Consider the following 22,661-nt stretch of genomic DNA (forward strand, 5'->3'; position numbering starts at 1 on the left):
ACTTTAATAAGCAAATAAGTTATCTAAATTTTATTTCCAGAGGTGAAATTGAAGAATACATGTATTTGATTCCAACAATTACAGTAGCTATGAACCTGCATATATTTTTGGTTTGCTGCCATTACTCAGTTAAGAGACTTAAAAGACAATGTCCCTGTCTATAGTTTCTCTGCCTGCTTCATGGAAAGTAAAAATGTTCCTTTGCCTTTGTTTGTTCTGCATTTTATAAGCCCATCTAGTAGAAGCTGCCTTACTTACGTATCTGTATTGTCTATGTGACTAAAATATAGTTTCTTCAGATTTAAGTAGCAAATTTAAAATAAAAGCAAAACTGGTAATAGGGTCTTATGGTGAAACAGGGTAAAATATGCTTTAATTCCAGATACTTTAATAGCCTTTATAAATGGTTTTTGAATAACTAGCGAAATCAGCATTTTCTACTCAGATTATCTGACGATAATTGTTTACTACAAACTGCCCTGCCTTAGATCATATGGTATCATAATGAAAAAGCTAAAGGTACCTGTTTTGGTGCATGGTTCGCCAGTTATTTCTGTGCTTTCAACGTCTAGAAGACGACCTCCCCCTCTCCATTTTACTGCCCTTGATATTAGGAGGCTACTTGAAGTCCATGTCCTCAAGCTTCTCAGCAAACTGCTCTTTGGCCCCTGGAGTAGCTCCCTAACTCCTGAGCTAAGCTGCTGTTAAGCAGAGAACCTAGAAGCCTGTGGAAGACATTTCATCAGAGGTGTGAGAGTTGGCCTTTGAAGAAGCAACCCATCCATTGTTGGAACCCTGCTCTGCCAGGCGTGACCTTGGGCAGCACAGCAGTCCCAGCTTTCAGTTCTCACACTGAAGGAGGGACACGCACAGGGCTCAGCACAGAGGCTGTCACGGTTAAACTCAATAAATAGTGACTATCTTAATACTCATCATTTTAACGTTTGCCAAAATCTTAGTGGTGATACTAGGTTCTCTGGGGAATACGCTTAGAAAGCACAAAACTCTGAATCACTAAAATCACCTTGGGAAAGTAGTCAAGGGACAGAAGTTAAGCTTATGCTAAATAACTTGGAAAATGGCTTTCTTCACTATCATTAGTACAAGTAAAACTATTTCCTAAAGAATCATGTGTTAAAGGTTAAAATTTGGCTTGAAAAAAAAAATGCTAATATTGCTAAAATACTCAATAGCAGACACGCAGTACATAGTATGTCAGGTACCAACTTATAACTTTCCCTTAGCAATAATGATAGAACATTTTGCTTTAGAAATTGTCTAGCTTCAAAAACACTGTCATTTTCCAAAATACTACTGTCCCGGTGTTTCAGATTTCATCTGTTCTATATCAGAGCAAGAAGGGAGAGGGAACGTATATGAACTGATTGATTTATGTAACTAGGACTGAGTCCCAGGCTACTTAACTACTACATAATTGAAAGTAAATGCCCGCATTATCTCATAACGTAATAACCTAAGTATAAAATTCATCGTTGACAGTCTTCATCCCTAGAATACATTTTCCTCATTCAGTTCATTCAAGTTAGCAGACAGATATTACTATCAATGGCTAAATTAGTTATTTTGCTGTAGTATAGTCTGCACTCTAAACATGGGACTTATGAGCTTTAAAATAGTTGTTTACTGGCTGTCTCAAGTACGTTACTGAACTAAAGTTCAGTCTCTTTAACAATAAAATCTAGGCAATTGTCATTAGTAACAGCTGCTGCTAATACAGACACCTGCCATTTTACACAAATGCATTTCAAATGTCAGAAATAAGACAGCTTATTATGTAAACCACCTAGTTTCAGTCTAACACCTGACAAAATTTACAAAGTTTTATCAAAAACTAGAGCAGAGGTCTACATAGTATGTCATTTAAGTTTATTGTTTAATGATTCATAAGTATCAGATAAATTGACCCAGCTAACAAATCTGTCACTTACGGTGATACTGAAAATCCTTTAACTTAAACTAGATGGCATCTTAAGTATGGGGCCTTTTAGGGGCAGTAAGGATAAAAAAAAACATATGCCCCAAAATAAAAATTCAGTAAGTCCTTAACAATGTTAACAGGTTCGTGGAAGCTGTTGACTCTGAAAGCACATATAAGGAAACCAGTTTTTTCCTCCTCAATTGTACAATAAAACCACTTTGAAGGAAACCACCTAGTTCAGGGACCTGATGTATATCATTTCACTTAAAAGTCACAGTTTCCAAGAACCTATCGGTGTCATTAAGTGAGGACTTAACTATAGTTACAGCTCACTGAGTGCTTACCGTGTCATGTACTCTTATGAAAATTTTAAGATATATTATTTAATCTTCACAGCAACCTATGGAAGCAGTAGTAGTATAATCTCAGTTTTACTTAAAAAGAGGAAACAAAGGGTTAAGTAATTTGGTCAAGTACACCTTACTAGTGAGTGGCTGGCACAGAAATTTAAAACTAGGTAATATGGCTTAATCCAAACTCTTACCCACCCACTTCTATGCCCATTCAAAGAAAAGACAGATTATTAAAACCTGAAAACCCTGAAAGTAACAAGCAAATTTTATAATTTTCATTCGAGTGTCAGCATATAATAAGTTGCTATAAAAAAGATAGTTTTTAATTTATGAAAATTCTTTATATTTTCCCAACAATTATTTATTTATCAGATTGTGTTTTTAGAACTTTTATAAAAGCTTCTTTTGGAACTTCAATGTTGCCAATTTTCCTCAGTCTTTTTTTTCCTTCTGCTTGTCTCTTCAAAAGTTTCATTTTTCGAGTAATATCACCACCATACTGAAAAATATTAAAAAATGGAAGTGTAAACCACTCCAAAGAAAAACAATTACAGCATACAATTACATAGGGCATCAATACAATCATGGCCTTACAAAATTATTATCCATCAAGTAGACATCTGCAAAGTTATCACTCTAATGTTCCTAGCAGATCCTGATTTTACTACCGTCTTCAAAGAATGATAAGGCCTTTATTTTGGGGGGGATGGAGATGATGATTCTCAAGGAAACCCAGTACTACAATATACATGTCAAGGAAGAATTATCACACTCATTACAATGATTCCAGGCTTGGAATTTTGGATTATATAACTACAGTCTCTTAATCACATTAAGCATATATGTGCCAGAAACTATTTCTAAGCATTTTAGAAAAATACTTTATCATCAATTCTCACAATAACTGAGTTAAGAATAATTTCTTAACAGCTGAGACAGCAAACTTTGGCAAAGCAATGTAGGAGAGGTATATTTCCACCTCTTCTCATTGTAAGAGATAGCCATTGTCTCCAAAATCTTCCATTATATTAATATATTTAGATCAACAAAACATGTTGCCCAGACCATAGAAATATTTGTTATAAAATCCTTCCTTAAGTAGTATTACACAAGAAACAAAAACCAATACTCCCTTTGATTTTAAACCTATAAAGCAGTTACATTATAAAGTAGAATAAGTATAGCTAGATACGTACACATTTTGCCAAAACATTTTTCCTATAGGGTTTCACACTGTAAAAGAGGAAATTTTGTTTAAGTATATAATTGCATTATACTGTTTAAAAGCACTTTATTTCCCCAATCTCCCCTTTACTAAAAGATTTTAATGATAGTGTCATTACCTATGTAAAACTGCCATAAGCAATTAATTAGATAGCTCAACTGCTCTTAAATTTATTTTCACATACTTGGCATAAAAGGGCATATAAATTCAACATGGTTCTCAAACATTTTATTAAGGGTCCAGGCTTGTGGTAGTCAGGTTTGATTAGGCCAAATTTAAGCATGCTGTGACCCTGATTGTAAGAATTACACAATGTCATTTCTGCTACAGTGGTACACTACAGTAGCAGTATACTGCTACCACTACTACTTCAAAAAATATTAAAAATGGTTATCACCTCATTACTGCCTCCACTAAATGTAGTGGGAGTGGCTAGGAAGATAAGGAATATGTTACCAGACATACGCTTTTTTAAAAATAAAACCTATCTCAAGGTAAAACTACTTTTAATACATTCATCCCAGCAATTATAAACTAATCTATTTCTATAATGTTTCTGAGAAAAGGTCACTCTACTTTTGAAAACAACTCCATTTTTATGTATTCTTTTTTTTTTTCCTTAAAGGTATTCTCTACCTCAACAAACTTATGTGAATGACTATTTGCTATTTTAAATTGGATTTTGCAGGATGTTCCTTGGTTATCAACTCCATTCTCCCTAACCTCTGGGTATTTATGAAACACAAAATCACTAACTGTAGCAAAATAGTGTTAGGAAATGAAATTCACTGCAAATAATGTGCAGAAAATTTATCTCAAATCTATAAAAATGATGGCAGTATTTCACCACTACCAACACATCAGGTTTGGGTTACAGTAGAATTTAATAGCAATTTCTAACTTTTTATAATTGAGGCAATATTTCTGATTTCCCAGATGTCTTACGACCATTAAGGAAAGGAAATGGGAAGCACTGCAAGATACTTCCTGGACTGTTATGAGTACAGCAACTTCAGTGTTCTGATTTATAAATTACGTTTCACAGAGACTAGTTCCTACAGAAATTAGCCCATCTTCAATGTCTTCTATACCCCATATGAGGTCCCTAATCTAGAAATGCAAAGCCTAATATGATATAAGCATTCCCCTGTGATTTACAACTTCACTAAATCCTGCGAAGCAGGGAAGTGATATTAAATGCTTCAGGTAAAAAAAATCATAATTTTGTCTTTTGGAAGACAAAACCTTTTAATTTCAGTTTTTATTAGCTTACAAGCTACCTGAAGTGAAGGGGTAAAACCATGAAGAAATTCCTTACCCGGAAATTCAATACAGTCATTCATTAAAATGGGTGGAAAATAAAAGCAATTCGTTAAGCCCATCTACTATCAACTGTAAATAACATTACCCAATTACTTTGAATTACTTATATGTTACACCATCATCACTTAAATCAGTGAAAGTGAGAGTCTGCTTTATCATACTATTTCTAAAAATAATAAAGCTTTTATTATAATAAAATTGTATAATAATAAAGGCCAATGTTGAGTTAAAATTTTCAGTACTCTATGACTTTCTAGATATATCATTTCTGAAACCAGCAAGGGAACAAAAATGAATTTCAACTCACGTTTCTCTCGCAATGATTTTGTTTCCAATAGCAGCTTGAATTGCTATCTCAAACAGCTGTCTAGGAAGAGAATCCTTTAGCCGCTCACATATGCTTTTGCCGACCAAGTGTGCTTTGTCTCTGAGACAGAGAAAATACAACCGTTTACATATCCTAAATAAGAATATTTAAAGTATCTTCTAGTCCATATGTGTAATCAATATAAAGGTAGTTTCTTAAGGAGTTTCAAATGGATCTTATTTATCATAAATATCTCTTATTCTCTGAGTCATGAATGTCTTTTCAGATTTTAAAAAAAATGATTACAGAAAATTTGGAAACAGAGAATAAAAATCATTCTTGATTCCCTTTCCTCACCCATTGAAAAACAGTTAACAAACATTTTAGAATGTCTAAACATATATCCTTCTAGTAATTTTATACACATTTAATTTGTTTTGTTAGATCATAGTTTGTATATGATATATTCTACTTTATTTAATACACATTTTTTCTATCACTACATATGACTCCACATAGTTTTAATGACTTAAAATATAACAGTAATATGGGTGATCAATAATTTATTTGAACCAATCTGCTATTTCTTGAACACGTAGAGTATTTCATTTTTATAATTTTTATAAATATGAGAAAACTTTTTGTTACCAATTCTAAATCCATAATTATAAAATTTAAAAAATATTTACTTTGTTTTATACAATAAGAAAACATTTCTATAATACTACTGTTTTGGTTATCAAAATTCTATACTTCCACTTCTACTTTTAGCAGTATAGAAAGGGAAATGTGGAAAAAGAAAAACTAGTAGAGTGAAATCTATCTTCATTACCTTTGAAAGTCTTTAAAATGTAGCTGTTCAAACAAAAATGTGTAACCAAGAAATAAAGAAAAACATATTAAAAGCAATTATTTTCATATTCCATGATTAATTTCTATTCAACTTACTTGTGTACAACAGTTACTAATTCCTCTACAATGTTTCCATTCAGTAGAACATCCATTTTTACAAGTTCTGCAGTCTGGTAGCCTGCATCTTCATAATCAAAACTAATGAGAAAAACAGTCCAAGTAGTAAACATTATACTTCTCAAATTACATTTTTCTCTCTTTACAAGATGCCTGTTGTCTGCCCCCTCTAAGATACCCTTCAAAAGAAATCTAACTGTCCACCAAAATATTACATACACAGTTTCATCTGAGTGGATCTAAACATCCTCTTCTTTTTATGTTTATGAAATAAGGGGCAAAAACAACGGGATTGTTATCTAGTGGGGGAAGGAAAGCCAGACTAGGAAACAGATCTTAAAGACAAATGCCACCTCCTTCCCAGTGTTCCCAGCAGCTGGACTTTAGGCAATGCCGTGTATCAATGGGTCACCCTCAGATTAGTGGGTTGGGTTTCTGTTTAGTTTTCTATTACAGTGACAACCCTATGTAAAGATAAATGCTATGGCACTGATAAACAGCCAGTATGAATAAATGAGACTTTTTTATTTATTATATGGCTCTTCAGCTTGAACCTTCACAGAGCTTTGTGAGGAGTAAATGATTTAATACATGTAAGCCACTTAGAGCAGTGCCTAGTTCTTACGTGTTTAGAACAGAGCCTGTCTTAGCAAATATGAACACTTCACTTCAGCTATTCCTTTTAACAGCATGGCCAAAGCTTACAGTGTGAATAAAAACAGACATGTTTAAATGTTTAAGTCTAACAAGAAAGAAAATTTCTGTTATGCTTACAAGTCTTCCTTATTATTGATAAGAACATGTATATTCCTATTGTCTTAATTTTAAAACTGGTGCCTGGAATTATAAATGTTTGATTTCTAAAGATTTTCAGCAGGCAGGTCCTAACTTGCAAATAATACACTCTTTTACCAGATTATTGCTTGAAGTGTTGCTTGCTAAAATCCTTTCTTTCTTCAGCAAACATCACTTATTAAACATTTATTGTATAAAAGACACCACTGTAAGTACTATGCAGAATACAAAGAGAGAGAAAGACATGGTCCCTAACTTTTAAGTTGTTTATAGCTCCAAATTTTGTTATGTTCAGTACTAAAAAATCTTAAGAATTTATTTTTTGAAAACAAACCATAATACAAATAGTATTTGTTTCCAAGCCAGCCCAATGGAAACCTAGCCTCTATTCACAACACAGGTATTCTAGTGTTCCTTAGAATGTAGTGAACACATTTGGAACTCTAAAAAAACCACTGGTGTTGTGGACTGAGGACAAACTACAGTCCTTGTATAAAAAAGGAATCCCTACTCTGACCCAGATGCAGTAGATTCTTGGCACTGGGTATAAGATAAGTTTTTTCTGATCTTAATCCATGGGAGGTTTACGGCCTTAGCTAGAAGGCCATGGACCATGATGAGTCTCTTTCTGGTAAGTGTCAAACTGACTATACATGTAAAACAACCAACTTAAAAACCTAAGAGTTATCTTAATTTTGGAAGCTGGAGTATTTTATTTTTATATAGTTCAAAACAAACCATATTCTCTCATGTAATATGAAATGTATTTAAGTTTCCAAGATGAAAGATTTTTTAAGACTGCTTGTAACTCAGAAAGTGGTACCCAAATGGAAACTAAAATTGACTTTTGCTAAAAATATTTACAAACATTAAGCCTAGTAATCACCCTTTTAACTACAGTAATTTTAACATGACATCGCAATTCATTTTACTTTAAGTTCCACTGCCACTTATTTGCTCAAGGTCTTGTCTGAATGAAGACAAAGAAGAAAAACAATTGGGTGACAAAGTAGAAAAAAATTTCTCAATACAAACAAACATAAAGAAGATTCCTTGGTATGAAGAGTTATCGTACATGCTGACTCTTCACTGAAAAGCTGATTAAATAATGTTAAACTTCCAGGTCACTACAGCATGTTCATTAAAACACTGAAATTTCTCTGAATGTTATTTTACTGTGTGTACTGTTGTGGCAGTTTTACAGATATGAATGCTCATTTACCCTCTGTCCTCCCCCAGTATGTTTCATATTTCTTTATATTCTGCTATATACTATTTTGTAATATAAGATTTTAGGATACCAAGGGCATCTAGAATTATTTGCTCCAACAAAAGATTCCCAGAATGCTATGCACTGAGTTCCTTATTTGTTGTTTAATATTAACTCTCACTTCTATCTGGCTGTTCTCTATATAACCCTATGTAATGCATAATGGTTTTCATGGCAGGGACCACATATTCCTGGAAAGACCAAGTTATTAAAATGTTCAAAAATGTAAGGGTGCACCTAGCATTTTTTTATAGACTGATTACATACTCCTATTTTTCAAATGTAAACAGATGTTCCTGAAATCACACAACATACATTTTGAAAGTGCCACTGAGGTTATAGTAGCTTTTTGAAATTATGTATGATTCTGAATCAACAGAGAGAAGGAATACAACTCTCAAAAGGGCACTACTTTTTTCATAAAAAGAAGAGTAATAATTTGATGATGAAACCTTTTCTCCTATGAGCAAATTATAAGTACTCTGTGACATATTCTAAGCCTTTTTAACCTTAGAGCAGGTGTCCTCAAACTACAGCCCGCTGGCCACATGCGGGCCGCCTAGCACATTTATCCAGCCCTCCGGGTGTTTTTGCTGCTGCTGCCCGTCCTGCCTAGCAGCCGACTTGTCCCAGGCCCACAATGCGCACTCCCCAATGGTCTGAGGGATAGTGAACTGGCCCCGTTTAAAAAGTTTGAGGACCCCTGCCTTAGAGTATGATTCTCAACCACCTTGATGAGAGTGAAGTATTAGTATACTCTGGTGGGTCAATTATTTCAAACAAGTTGTCCTGGCAGCTGAGGTTCCCATTAGTTCTTTACCTAGCATATCCAGAAGATAGGGACTTCAAAGAATCATAAAAATCTACCACAATTTCATTCAAAGGGAAGAGATATTTAAGCATAACCCTATTTTCATCAATAAACATCATATTCTTCTGAACTGCTCTTCGAGCCTAAAAAGGGAAAGAAAAATAAATCAGTTTAATGATAACCTACTCAAATATTGATTTACACTAATACAGAGAGATATAAGTTACCGAGTTATAAATCCTAATCATAAAGAGTAGGCAAAATGAAGGATTACTGTGTTTCTTAATAGTCTAGTAAAAACTTGTGAGCAATATTTATAGGGAGAACCATTTTGTATTTCAATTACATATACTTGCCACTAAAGCTTTTAGTTCGTCTTAATATAAGTTTTATCTTTCTAAATCACACAGTATTTCATTTAACAGTAAATCAAATATAACTGCATACAAAGTCAAAGTCCTAACTTGTTTTACAAAGAAATTTGATTCAAAGAAATTAAGTGACTAAACAAAATTATAGTCTAGTTTGTGATAACAGAATTAAAACTGAAGTCACCATTTGACACACTTCCTAATATGTGTAACCGTATTTCACACAGGCATTTTCTGAGGAATATTCTGAGGAATATTTCATCACATTTGTGAATTAAATCATTTATTACAATGTGGCAAGAACTAAAGCAAAGTGGGGCTTGGGTCCCTGAAGTGTAATTATCTTTCAACCTATATTCAATTTCAAGTATTCAAAATGCTAAAAGAAATTATACTTTTTGCTACTTTGGGATAAATAAGCATCAAATTTCTTTCTTTTGTGCTATAATATCAATTCAGTAAATTAACCCAGATCAAAAATACTGATTATATTTTTCTTATTTAAAATCAAAATAGTTGAAAAAGTGTATCTATATACATGTATATAGAAAGTATGAAAATCTTTTATTAAATTCAATATGCTCAGCAGAGAGAAATCTTTCAAAACCTGAGTTGAGAACCACCGTTTCAGAGGACTAAAACCATGTTTGTGTTAAACTGTATTACATTTATACCTGGCAAAGCATCATTATTTTTCCAGTGTATTCATCTGGCGTGATAATAGTGCCCAAAACAACTGGCTCCAAATATTCTGTTACTTTTGATTTATCAGGGAATTGTGCAGGATTGATGATTGTAATTTCTTTTTCCCTATATTCCTAAAAATTAGAAAAATCAACAATAGTTAAAAAGAAATCTTTGCTTTATATTTTAAAAATTGTCCAATTATAATCATTTACATTAATAATAACAATTATTAATAAAAATTCCAATCACTGACATTTATTAAACACATTTCATGGACCACTTAGAAGAAGAATGACATTTTAACCTGACCCTTATAAGGTATAATTAGTTTACTAAGTAAATTTTGTTGGGAAGTATTTACCTATGTCAAAGTTAATATTTGTTCAAAATGAATAGCCTTCCAACTAGATGAAATCTGATATTGTCTCTATCAACATGAAATCCAAAATTTCCCACAACCACAGGAATCAATGCTTCACTTTTTACAGGATAAATTGCTTACAAAAATTATAAATGTGCCATATTTCCAACAGTATTTTTATCAGTAACTCTACTTTTTGCTATCAGCAATATACTAGTTTTGATAATTTGGAGATTTTTATCAGATTAGGAAAAATACTGCATAAGTTACTTTTCAAAAAGGTTCTCCATCACTAGCCTAAAGGTAATTCAATTTTTATTAATACTAATCAATAAATAATTAGCTTTAATAGTTACTCAGCTACTGGTATAGTAAAAAATTCCTCCTGCATTCCCATATACACGTTTAGTTTTCCCTTTTATGCTGGTGCAAAACAATATACAATATTATAGTACCTTTATCAATTTTGCTGATGAAAGAACAGCCTTATATGGAACAGTAGGTGTTGTCAAAATAACAGATGCATTATATTCTTGCTCTAGTCGCTGGTTGAAAACTTCCATGTGCAAAAGTCCAAGAAATCCCAACCTCAGGGAGGAAAAAGACAAAATGTTTATGTCCCATGGGCTCTATTTTCTTTGATGAATATATTGTTACTTTGTAGGGGAGGAGTGGAGTTAAGTCATTCAAGCAATCCACATCACAATTAAATGCTAACCTAATTTCATTAAAGATTCAAATCTTCCATTGGGAATCTATTTTAAATCGGTATAAAACCCACGGAATGTGAATTCACAGTGTGACACAGACAGACATAAATTGTCTTCAGTTCACTTTACACAAGTAAGAACTACCTTCAGAAATGTTCGAGAGCAAAGCACCATTGAGACTTCACTGTCTATAGAAAATGTGACTTTGTCGCGTGGGTGAGTCTTACCTCCAGCCTGCACCAAGGGCAAGGCTACTGTCCCGATGGACTGTCACACTGGAGTCATTCAAGGTCAGTTTCTCTATGGCACTCTTCAGGTTGTTGTATTCAGACTGGTCTATAGGGTACATTCCTGAGGACACAGTGGTTTCTAATTATCACACGTGATAAGCTGCCTACAAAACAAACCTAATAGGCGGTATCGCCAAAGTCAAAATTAATCATTTGGCTTTCAAATTACTTTCCTGTATTTTACTGACCAAAACATTGGCTTGCTAAAAATCTGAAACCCTATTAGTAGATAAAAATAGGAGTAGAAATGAAACTACACTGAACTCTCAATTCTTCAGGGTAGATTATTTATCAAAACCAAAGACAAATTTTGCTTTTTTCAATTCACTGAACAAAATATGGGAATTACTACTGATTCATCAAATTCTCTTTCATCTGACACCTCTTTAGTCCACATCTCTCAAGTCCTCCAAAATCCAAATGACTGACTTTGCCTAAAGGTAGGGTCAACAAAGTTCATAATTCCCAATGAAAGAGACTACAGGGATAAAGCCAAGGGCCAGATACCTGGCAGAGTGACCTGATGACCTTCAATCAGGTCTTCCCTTTTCAAATGTAACACTACACAGCAGTAAAAGGATCTGAAGTAACACATACTTGAGGTAATACTATTCTCTGTCATGTCTACACTAGTACAATATTAGAGAGTAAGCAGAGGGCACTCAGTAAAAGTCTATTGATAGTAATAAAAACATCCTAATTAGAAAAATGTTTCAAATATAATAATGGACTAACTCCCTAGAGAAACAAGAAGGAAATTTATAATACTGTGCTCTTCTATATATCAGAGCTTGTTCCTGAAGAGCTTATTTCTTAAGGAGTCCTAAATGATCTCCACATAAAATTCGTCATACATATGAAATTGTCAACCGATATATAAATAGCACACACAAAGAACAATTAAAGGAAACAGAATATCCTGGCATTAGCAGATACTTAAAATAACCAGAATATGCACTTATCTTCCAGTAATTTTTCTTTCAACATAGAGATAGACTTTAGTTTAAAAATATTTTGGCCCTTAACTTTTGAATTTGTGAGCTCCTCACCTGCAAATACCATTGGTTTCGCTGATTTAAACCCAGGCAAGGGCTCCACTGGTTGTTTATGTAAATATAATGTATCTCCTATTTGTGCTTCAGTGACATCTTTCATCCCAGCAATCAGATAGCCCACCTGTCCTGCATATCTAAATAAAATTATCATATGCAAATATTTACTGCTTTAAGGTTTCAAGTGCATACTCACAATTAGTTCTACCTTTCCAGGGAACTATCACACACTTTCCAAATAAAACCTCATCAAACTGAAAACAAGTGTGACATATCATTTCTCAAACCCTAAACCTTATTAGCAAAAGAACAAACACACCATGCCTTACAATCCAGTACCCAAGGACCTCTGCACCACAAGCCGCACAGTAATAAAAGCCTTCTTCATGCCTCTGCCCATCTTTGCAAATTAAACAACACTTTCTAAATATATTGTAAATACAGTGCAACTGATAAGGGCAGAAGAACAGTACACTACTTATAATGTCTATTGTATTAACATTAATGAATTGTGTTTAAAAATGTTCAACAAAGGAAAAAAAGGTAAATTTTTAACCAAGCAGAAAAATATGAACTCAACAAACCTGACATTTGATATTCCCTCTTATAGAAAAGGAACAAATTCTAAGATTTCAGAATTTAAGCTTAAAGAAAAAATTCCCAAACAGTAACAAACTATTTAAACTTAGGATGAGGCATAAGGACCTAAAATAAAGATGTGAGAATGTTCGATATGTATGGCAGATTACAAACAGATTTTAAAGTATTTTAGTAAAATTAAAAGCAGACTTTCTGCCTCAAATAAAAAATGTAATGAACATATGCTATTTTTAAACATACAACACTAGACCCTCAAATGTGATCTATGTAGTTGTCTGGCTCAATACTTTATATACACAGATGAGGAAACAGGACCTTAGAAAGCACAAACTATGTGCCCATGATCATGTCTCCTCATTCATTACCTGATATGGATGAGGCACTCAATAAGTAGTCGTTTTATAAGTGAACTCAGATCTGTTTTTCTAATGCGTACTATGCCTTGCACCTTGCTAGCCCCACTCCCCAAGAATTTTAATCAAGGTTTTACCTTTAATTCCACGCTAAAGAATTATCAAGGTTTCTATACTACACCTTTATGTTAGAAAATCTAGTTAGTTATAAAGAAATTAAATGTAAAAAATGATACCTAATATGGATACAGATGGTTGGAACTCTTTCATAGTCTCATCAAATACATCAGCAGAGGACCCAACCTACACTCAATCTTAAAAATTGGTCTTGACTAGTCATGAAGAATAAAAATACATCAATTATAATTTATATCCATTGACGTTTCTACTGTCCTTCATGCCTGAGATTCCTTGTGACAGCATTCGTTGTATAGCTGCATTAAATAAGGGTTTTTTTTTTAAGCTACCAAATTAGGATCATTCTAAGCACACCAAGTTAAGAAAAAGATAGAAAAAGAAACACATACCAATGTATTTTAATGAATTACTAATGCAGATTACTTACAATTTCTGAGTTGACTGTTCATTAGGATTCAAAATTCCTACTTCGTTAACTTCATATGTCTTTTGCGTATGTGCAGATACAATTTTATCTCCTTTGGAAACAACTCCATCAAATAACGCCACATTGGCTATCACACCTCTGTACTGGTCAAAGGTGGAGTCAAATACCAGAGCTCTCAGGGGATTTTTGCGATGCACTTTAGGACTAGTAAATATAAGTAAAAAACAAATACATACATACTAAATTACAATCTTAATAAAACGCCTATTTTCAACTGAGATATTGTACTTAATCTATTATATTTCTTGAGAAAGGTTGATACTCAACAGCCAAAATAAAAGGACCTTTTTCATAAAATATGGTACATTAGATTTAATTCAACCTCTAGTTTTAAATTTTTTAATTAACTTATGAATATATTTGTTCAGTATAAAGCAAAGAACAATAATTGCCAATGTACTGAAGTCTCTTTATTATGATTGTCAAGAAGAGATTCCTATCATCCTTCCTATTTTAATTTCTGTACTGTATTTGCCTTTTATATATATTACTAAAAGCAAATAAATTTATTCTTCCTGACAGCAAAAGTATTTGCCATAAAAATTAAGCTAAAATAACATTATCACATTGTTAAGTCTTTGAACTATTAAGTATAGGTGAGCTATAGTACAAACATAGCAAAATACTTACGGGGGTATTCTTTCAATAACTGCCTGAAGAACACTTTCAACATTTGTTCCAAGTTTAGCAGAAATCTAAAAATATACATATGAAAAAAACAAGCATGTAAAGACTGTATTTTTCTATCCTGATGACTTGTGACTTATGATCAGAAGGAAGAAAGAATTCTAACAGTTATCAATCTGTTTGAAAAACACAGCAAAAAGAAAAGCACAAAGCAAATAATAAATTGACAAATACTTCTTTTTTCATTATGGTTATGTGTTTCTATGTTCTAGGATTGAATTACAAGAGCATTCTGACTATAGTACAGAAAGAGCAATGGACTAAGAGTTCAAAAAATCTGGCTAACAATCATGTTGTCTCTGATGGAGTATTTCACTTTGACCAAGACCTGTCTCCTTGAGCTTTAATTTCCTCATCTGAAAAATAAAGTGATTATTCATATTCTGCCTAAATCTCAAGGTTGCTGTGTGAATAGAATGTATTTGGACGACATGCAACTACAAGGCATATTACTGTTTTATTGTTCTCACACTAGAAAAGCAAGCCAAGACTCAAGCCACATGCCTATGCCTGACCTTGGTCATCACCAGTAGTAAATGGACTGTCTCTGAAATCTTGACTTCAAACCTCTTACCCTTCAAACCCAGTCTAGACCAGGATTTTTCAACCTCAGCACTACTGACAATTTGGGCCAGATAACTCTTTGTTTTGGGAGCCTGTCCTGCCTTACAGGATGTTCAGCAGCAACCAGGGAATCACACTGACCTACAAGATGCTAGTAGCACCCCTCCCAAGTGGTGGCAACCCAAAATGTTTCCAGACATAATCCAGTATCCCTGGTGGTTGGGGGCCATGGGGGGACCAATCACTACTGAAAACTATTGCTCTAGACTCTTAGTACCCTCTTTACAACAGGCCTTACCTTCTAATCTATTCGATAGCCTATTTTATGATGGTATCCATTAGTGCCCCCACTCCCTTTCCATACTGTCCCAGCTGGGACTCCAAGATAATGCTGTTCAGAATCATCCTGTACAATCACTTTCTATTCTCTCCCTGTCAAAAAGCAGCTGGCAAAAGCTTCAACCTTGACTGCATCCAATGATGTGCCTTTTCTATTCCTATTCCAGAGCAGATTAATTACTGGAGGAAAAATCAAATAAATAGCCTGGTTGATTTCTTGAGTCTGACAACAAGCTGCCTATGGGCAGCCTTGCTTCTTTCAAATTTATCTCCAATATCAAGGAATATAATTTAATGCAGTGCATATTTTGAAACTGATTCTTAATTTATTAATTTTAAATGGAGGGCTGTAGACAGTACTCAGTTTAGCACTGAATGTTAGGTTTGATATGTTACGTTGTTTCCTCCTAGATTATAAGCTCCTTAGTGATTTCACATCTGGGCCATTACTGCTAACTGGACTCCCTGTACCTCTTCTTGTACTCCTCCAATCCATCCTCTATAAGACAACATGAATGACTGTTTTATTTCCCTTTCTTGTTTAAAATCTTTTCATAATCTCAGAATAATTTTCAAACTCTTTAGCAAAGGAAAACAGTCCCAGCATGACTCGATCTCTACATACCCCTAACAAAGCCTTCTCACCCAACTTGCCTCCTCCTCTCTGTTCCTTACACATGCCAAATCCTATCCTGATTTAGGTTCTTTATACTTGCTCTTTTCTCTTCCTGGAATTCTTTCCTCAGAACTATTCACTCCTTCAGGTCTCAGTTTATTAGAGAAGCTTTCCCTAAGTTAGTCCATGTCACAGCATCTCTCTGAGAGAAAAAAAAAAAAAAGATTTTTTTTCATTGTTACTTATGGTATTTCACCTACAGTAAAATTTGTTGAATGAATTTCCTTGACAGTATCTGTCCTATTCAATCATTCCCACGCTTACTTCTCTGTTTGCTTATTTACTGACTGACTGTAGAGGCAAGGGTCTTGTGCATCTTGTTCACTGCTATAGCCCTAGTTGTCCAACACCAAATAAATACCCAAATGCATTTTGTGAAGATTAAAACCAGAAGTTAATTATACTTTAATATCATACTATCTAAGATATACAACCAAATGTAATTCCAGTTGGATACCTTATAATGAGGTCCCTATATAATAAAAATACATTAAATTCTATACATATAAAAAATTATTACTTTATTCAGTTTGTAAGTAATCATCCTTTGTTTAAATTAAAAAATAAATAAATAACCCCTACTCTTTCAAAAACCAGATGAGATTTGAAAGAAAAACATTATACTGCTGCACTGACATAACTTACTATAGTACTATGCACTTACGGCAGTTTGGCTGTGGCGATTTAACAAGAAAATCATCATTTGAAAGGAGAGTAAAAATTCAAATTTAAAACAGTATCAACTTTGATATAAATAAAACCTACTGTTTCCTAGCATTACCACAGCTAGCTTTTTTATAAAATAGGTTTTTGTCAATTCCAATAATGATACATACAACTACCTTTAAATTAGTTTGAACCTGCTCTTCAAACATAATATTCTCATAGAGGCAAAATGGTATACAAGAAATAATACTGCAGGAAGTTTGAGAAGGCCTGTTTTAGTCTGGGCATACTGACTAACTAAACTTGTGATGTTAGGAAAGTGGTAAATCTTTGAGCTTTAATTCCTTTAACTGTAGCATTGTAATAATACAGTATCAAAAGGGTTTCTGATAGAAGCAATCAAATAATAGTAAAAGAACTCTGCAAAACCATGAAAAAAACTATATCATGCTAGGTTATCAAATACCACAAAATTTCGCTTTTTAAAAAAGTATAATCTTTTCCAAAACAAGGTATTTTACCTTGATACATTCATCACTTGGAATATCAAACACTTTTTCAATTTGTTTTTCAACCCTTTCAGGATCAGCATTCTTCAAATCTATCTTTAAAAATAAAAACATTATGTGTTAGTATAATAAAAATAAATAGTATTAACAGTATTTGAATGGTTAAAAGATTGCCTGCTTTAAACTAACTGACCCCTCTAAGATTTTTTTTAAAGTATTAAAAAATAATATATATACAAGCAATACAATTTAACAAGTATGACTACTGAAAAATATCAGATAACAGAACATGCAAAAAACTTAAGCAGTTAGCTACTCAACGCAGAAGAATTCAGTAGTAATTTATCAATTAGCACCATGGGCACTGATTTTAAAAGTTAAACACAAGTCTGACAAGCTTTCTTACCTGTGACCTTTCTTTTTCAAAACTTAACTCCAAAATCAAGAAATGTTAATTTAACTCAATGCAGATTTTAAAATTAAAATTCTTAATGTATTAATTTTAAAACATAAAATGGAGGTTGGTAGACAGAACTCAGTTTAGCGCTGAATTGTTTCCTCCTGTATCACAAGCTCCTTTTCTTTCCTATGTGAAGTTTAGTACAACAGACATGTTTTTTTCTGTTGTGCATTCCTTTCCTACAGAAATGGCCTTCCAGTACCCCATGTAGTTCAGGGGACTATCTTCTCAACTATGTTTGAAGGTATAGGAGTTTCAGTTGCAATTCTGTTATATGCAATTCAAAGAGATAAATCCCACCAGCACATTTAATAAATAGGTGGAGATCTCTAATATAATATATAGTACACCTGATATTTTAACACTAAATGTACTTTTAGGAAGTGAAAATAATAAATAGCAGGGCTGTCTCATTATACTTACCTTGTTTATAACTGGAATTACTGACAGCTGTGCTTCAAAGGCAAGAAAGAAGTTTGCTACAGTTTGGGCTTGAATACCCTGGAAATATCAAGACACAAGACACTGATATGACAACCATCCAGCACAAAACTTGTAATTCAAGACCATTCCACACATCTTTATCAAAACTGAGATTTTGCATAACTCTAATAATAAAATTAAACAAAAATGCCATATATCTGTCTTTCATACTTTTCTCTCCATCTTACGTCTTGGGGGTCAAAACGAAGATGGCTGATGGTAAAGCAATAACCAGATCAAGCAGGGCGGTCCACCAGACACTCGCTACTAAGTTGGAGATAGGAAGCCTCAAGCAGAGGTACAGGGCAAACGAGCTGAGGTACCTATACATCCAGGCCTATGGATCATTCCCTGTGATAATTCCTTTTCTGTTCAGGAAGCAGTTATGAGAGGGCCCATTCTATGGCAGGAACTGTGTCAGACACTGAAGACACAAAGATAAAACATGGACTCAAGGACCTCAAAGCCTACTAGAGGGCACAGTCACATAGCACAGTCTATAAAGCCCAGTATCTAAGGTACAGACTGACTTTTCCTGGCAGGATCAGGAAAAGCTTACCACCACCACGGCGTACCCTTTGGGTTTTGAATAAAGAGTTTGTAAGAAACCGAGACATATCAAAAGCTTACTTTAATATATAATGGATCTTATATGGTAATTGGCTGATTATGTTTTTATGATTTATACCACAAAAGAACTTGGTAATGTTATTTGATTTTCTTTAAACCTAACACTTTCCGAATTACTGCCTTAAAATCACCTAAAAATGATCTGAAAACTAAAGATTTATTTCCAAGCTGTCCTTGGAATTGATATGGAAACCTCAGATTAAAAACTGCTAGAATTGAAGATGGGTTTTTGTTCTTTTTTTTGGCAGGATACACAGAGACATGACATCGTATTTCAACAAAAATGCAATCTTTTGAACAATTCTTCCAATCACTTTTCAAATATTAAAAGATGAACAGTCAATTTCACAGAACACTTTAATGTAATAAAACTCCAAGTTAACAGGATCAAGGAATACAGTTTTGAATAATACAATAAATCTATTTTTTTCAAACACAAAAATTCTATTTCCCCCCAAAATTTTAAGCCTCTTGAAACAATCAAGAAGGCATGTGACATCACATGCAGAACATACAAAATGAAAAACACCTACCTCATTTGCATCAACCACAAGTAGAACACCCTGGCAAGCAGAAAGTGACCTGGACACTTCATAACTAAAATCAACATGGCCCTGAGAAACAAAAAATATTGACACCTCTAAATGTTAGCTGTAATTTTTTTAGGAAGGGGCATTATGGCAAAGCTACTGACTCTACTTTAAGTTGTTCAATATAGGTTTCTGTTTTTTTAGCCTGCACTTTTGAACAATTTACATTTAACACAAGAACACTGAGAAAGCAAAAAGAAAATGTAGATGTTTAATATTCAGTTTAAAAATTAAGGATTTGTCTTCACTATTAACACAAGGTTGACTTTAACAATATAAGTAAAATTCATATTAAACTTACTGGTGTATCAATGAGATTTAAAAGGTATTGTTTTCCTTCACAATTGTAAAAAAGAGATGCTGTCTGTGCTTTAACAGTGATTCCTCTTTCTCGTTCCACTTGCAATTTATCAAGAACCTGCTTATTATTCTTTGTTTTATCAATTGTCCCTACAAAAAGAAACACTTATTGATATTTCTCTGGACTTTAAAACAAAGAGTATTACATATAAAATTAAGACCAAAATTTAATACGGCGTGGAAAAAGTAATTCCCAATTACTCACAGCTATTAAGTATATAATATAAAATGAAAATACCTGTTAGTTCTAGGAGCCTGTCTGCTAAAGTACTTTTGCCATGATCCACATGTGCAATAATACTGAAATTTCTGGTATTTTCAACAGGAAATCCAGACATGTCAAGTTTTTCCTAAAAATAAGAGAGAAATATTAAATTTAGGAGTATAAATTTTGCATAAAAGTATACTATTTTTTAAAAACAATTTCATTTCTAGCACTTATATTGTTGACATTATTCTGACAATAAAGACATGTATGGTAAGTAAGCTCACAAACTACTGGAAATTGGTATTCAAGTAAAATATACCAGTTCTTTCGTACTCTAAACATTTTATCCAATAAAAGCTATATGTAGTAATCAGCAAAAAACATGAAACTATAATGGAAGTTTTCTTTTTATAACTGCCCCAATATAAGGCACATAATAAAAGTACATTCATATCTGAAAGAAATTCTGCCAAAAAAAACCCAAAAAACTCATCCTGATGTTTGCCCTATAGATGGTCATATCTTTTGCCCTTCAATTCAAAAGGTAAACAAAACTCTACCATGTTTAAGAACCTGGAATTGCAATACAAATCCACTTTTAAAACCACAGACCTATTAGAAAAAATGGCTAATTATAATAAAGTCTGATTTTTCCACCTACTTTATAGCTTTCTGCCTAAACTATATGTATCTCTTCATGGTTATGTAGTTTTATGTAAGAGTTGCTGAACCCTCACCTTCTCCAACCACAAGAACATTGAGTCAAAATCACAGAGGTTTGCTCTGGTTGAGGTAAAATAATATAATAAAACAAACAGAAGTTAAGACATTACCCAGCACTTCTTGCATCCCAGGTACGGGTCTAAAAAGTTCCAGCCTTATATACACAAACCTCACAAATAAGCCATTGGATGTTCTATTACTGTGTTTCCCCGAAAATAAGACATGGTCTTATATTTATTTTTCCTCAAGAAGACACCCTAGGGCTGTGTTATTTCAGGGCATGTGTTATTGTTTTTAAGGACGATACAACAATCTACATTTACTCAAATAGAGTTAAGTCGTCTTCTTCTGGAACATGATCCTAACTCTCCAAACTCCGAATTCCATCCTGAATTTCTTGTGACTCTATTTCCTTTAGAACCAATGGCCCCCATCTCTCCTGTGGAGCACTAGAGCTCTCACAGGGCAGATGAGAAGGGCTGCTCCTCCTCTTTCCCGCTCTGCCAGGACATGCATGGGTTGGGTTGTGCAGATGTGCTGCATAGCCACGCCCACCACTGGGTCTTATTTTATGGGTAGGTCTTATTTTCCGGGAAACACGGCCATATCTCATTCAACAAATAAAGCAGCAGAGCCTCAAAGAAGTAACTTGCCCAAGTCACATAGCTAACAAGCTGCCGGGAAATAAAAGTGATATTAGCAGCTTCCCTGATAGGCTTTCAGGAAAATTAAATAAATCAATACACGCAAAGCTCTATGACCAATGCTTGGCATAAACTAACAGACGCATCAGCTAACACCGCCAATCAGAAACCGTAGGACAGGGATCCTCAAACTACAGCTGGTGGGCCACCTGCCGCCCACCCAGGACATTTATCTGGCCCCAGGTGTGTTGCCTGTCCTGCTTAGCAGCCGACTGCTCCCGGGGCCCACAGTGCGCATGTGTGGAATGTGCCCCAACTCTCCAACGGCCTTCCCACGGGTCTGAGGGACAGTGAACTGGCCCCCGTTTTAAAAGTTTGAGGACCCCTGGTCTAGGAAGTTCAGTGAGTCGCCCAAGGTCACACCGGTGAGAGGTGGGAGGTCCCATGCAGGAGCCCCAGCAATTTCCCCGCTCTCTGCTCTGCTTCCCTTTGCAGATCCCAAGAGGGATTCACGGCCACTCCCAGGAAAGCCTGCCGATTCCAAGATCACAGGGGCACTCCGAAGTTTTAAGAAAGTGGCTCCTCGGTCACCTTGAGGTCCGCGGAGCTGAAGCGCCTGGCTGCGGGCTCGCGGGATGGCGCAGGTCGAGGCCCCGGCAGGCGCCGGCGCGCGGCCCACAGCGCGAGCGCATGCCCGCGCCCCCAGCCCGGACCCAAGACGGTCCACATGCCCCGGGCGGCGAAGGTGTCAGGAGAGGGTCCCGGGAGGCAACAGCGCCATTGCCCGAAGCCTCCCTAGGGCCCCGCAGCCAGGCGGGGAAGGGAGGGAGCTGCGGTCGCTCTACACAACCGGAAGCCCTAGCTACTCGCCGGAAACGCGGCGCAGCGCTGTGACGTCCGCGCGGCGCAGCTCTATGGCGTCAGAGGGCGCGCGACATCTTAACGTCCGCGCGTCTCCTCGCGATACAGTGAAAGCTGAAGTTAAAGTCATGGAGCCTAAAGGTGGTATTAGGAACACAACCCACCCAGTGGCAAAATAAAATCTTTTAAAATCTGGATGTTGAGATGTATTCCACATGTC

At 34.8% G+C, this 22,661-nt stretch overlaps 1 protein-coding gene across 1 annotated transcript; it reads right to left on the reverse strand.

The window, feature by feature from the left end:
• Positions 1–2,608: 2,608 nt before the first annotated feature.
• GUF1 (GTP binding elongation factor GUF1) lies at positions 2,609–22,451 on the reverse strand. The gene is made up of 17 exons (XM_012743049.3): positions 22,172–22,451; positions 20,244–20,355; positions 19,947–20,095; positions 19,589–19,669; positions 18,366–18,443; positions 17,495–17,578; positions 14,672–14,736; positions 13,982–14,185; positions 12,461–12,600; positions 11,349–11,472; positions 10,867–10,999; positions 10,038–10,181; positions 9,002–9,135; positions 6,096–6,197; positions 5,148–5,267; positions 3,489–3,525; positions 2,609–2,791 (listed from the first exon to the last, which is right to left on the reverse strand). The coding sequence occupies exons 1-17, from the start codon at positions 22,307–22,309 to the stop codon at positions 2,654–2,656; spliced, it is 1,983 nt and encodes a 660-aa protein (XP_012598503.3). The 5' UTR covers positions 22,310–22,451; the 3' UTR covers positions 2,609–2,653.
• Between the last annotated feature and the right edge of the window lie 210 nt (positions 22,452–22,661).

The sequence above is a fragment of the Microcebus murinus genome, chromosome 26 (genome assembly GCF_040939455.1).
Source record: "Microcebus murinus isolate Inina chromosome 26, M.murinus_Inina_mat1.0, whole genome shotgun sequence".
NCBI lineage: Eukaryota > Metazoa > Chordata > Mammalia > Primates > Cheirogaleidae > Microcebus > Microcebus murinus.

Excerpts from the sequence above, each read along its gene's own strand:
- GUF1 (XM_012743049.3), bottom strand. The coding sequence starts at position 22,309 with ATGTGGACCGTCTTGGGTCCGGGCTGGGGGCGCGGGCATGCGCTCGCG. Across the intron at positions 19,670-19,946 it reads TAAATCTCATTGATACACCA|GGCCATGTTGATTTTAGTTA; the intron begins GTAAGTTTAATA and ends TTTGTTTCTCAG. Across the intron at positions 12,601-13,981 it reads GAACAGTCAACTCAGAAATT|ATATGCAGGACAGGTGGGCT; the intron begins GTAAGTAATCTG and ends AATTTTATTTAG.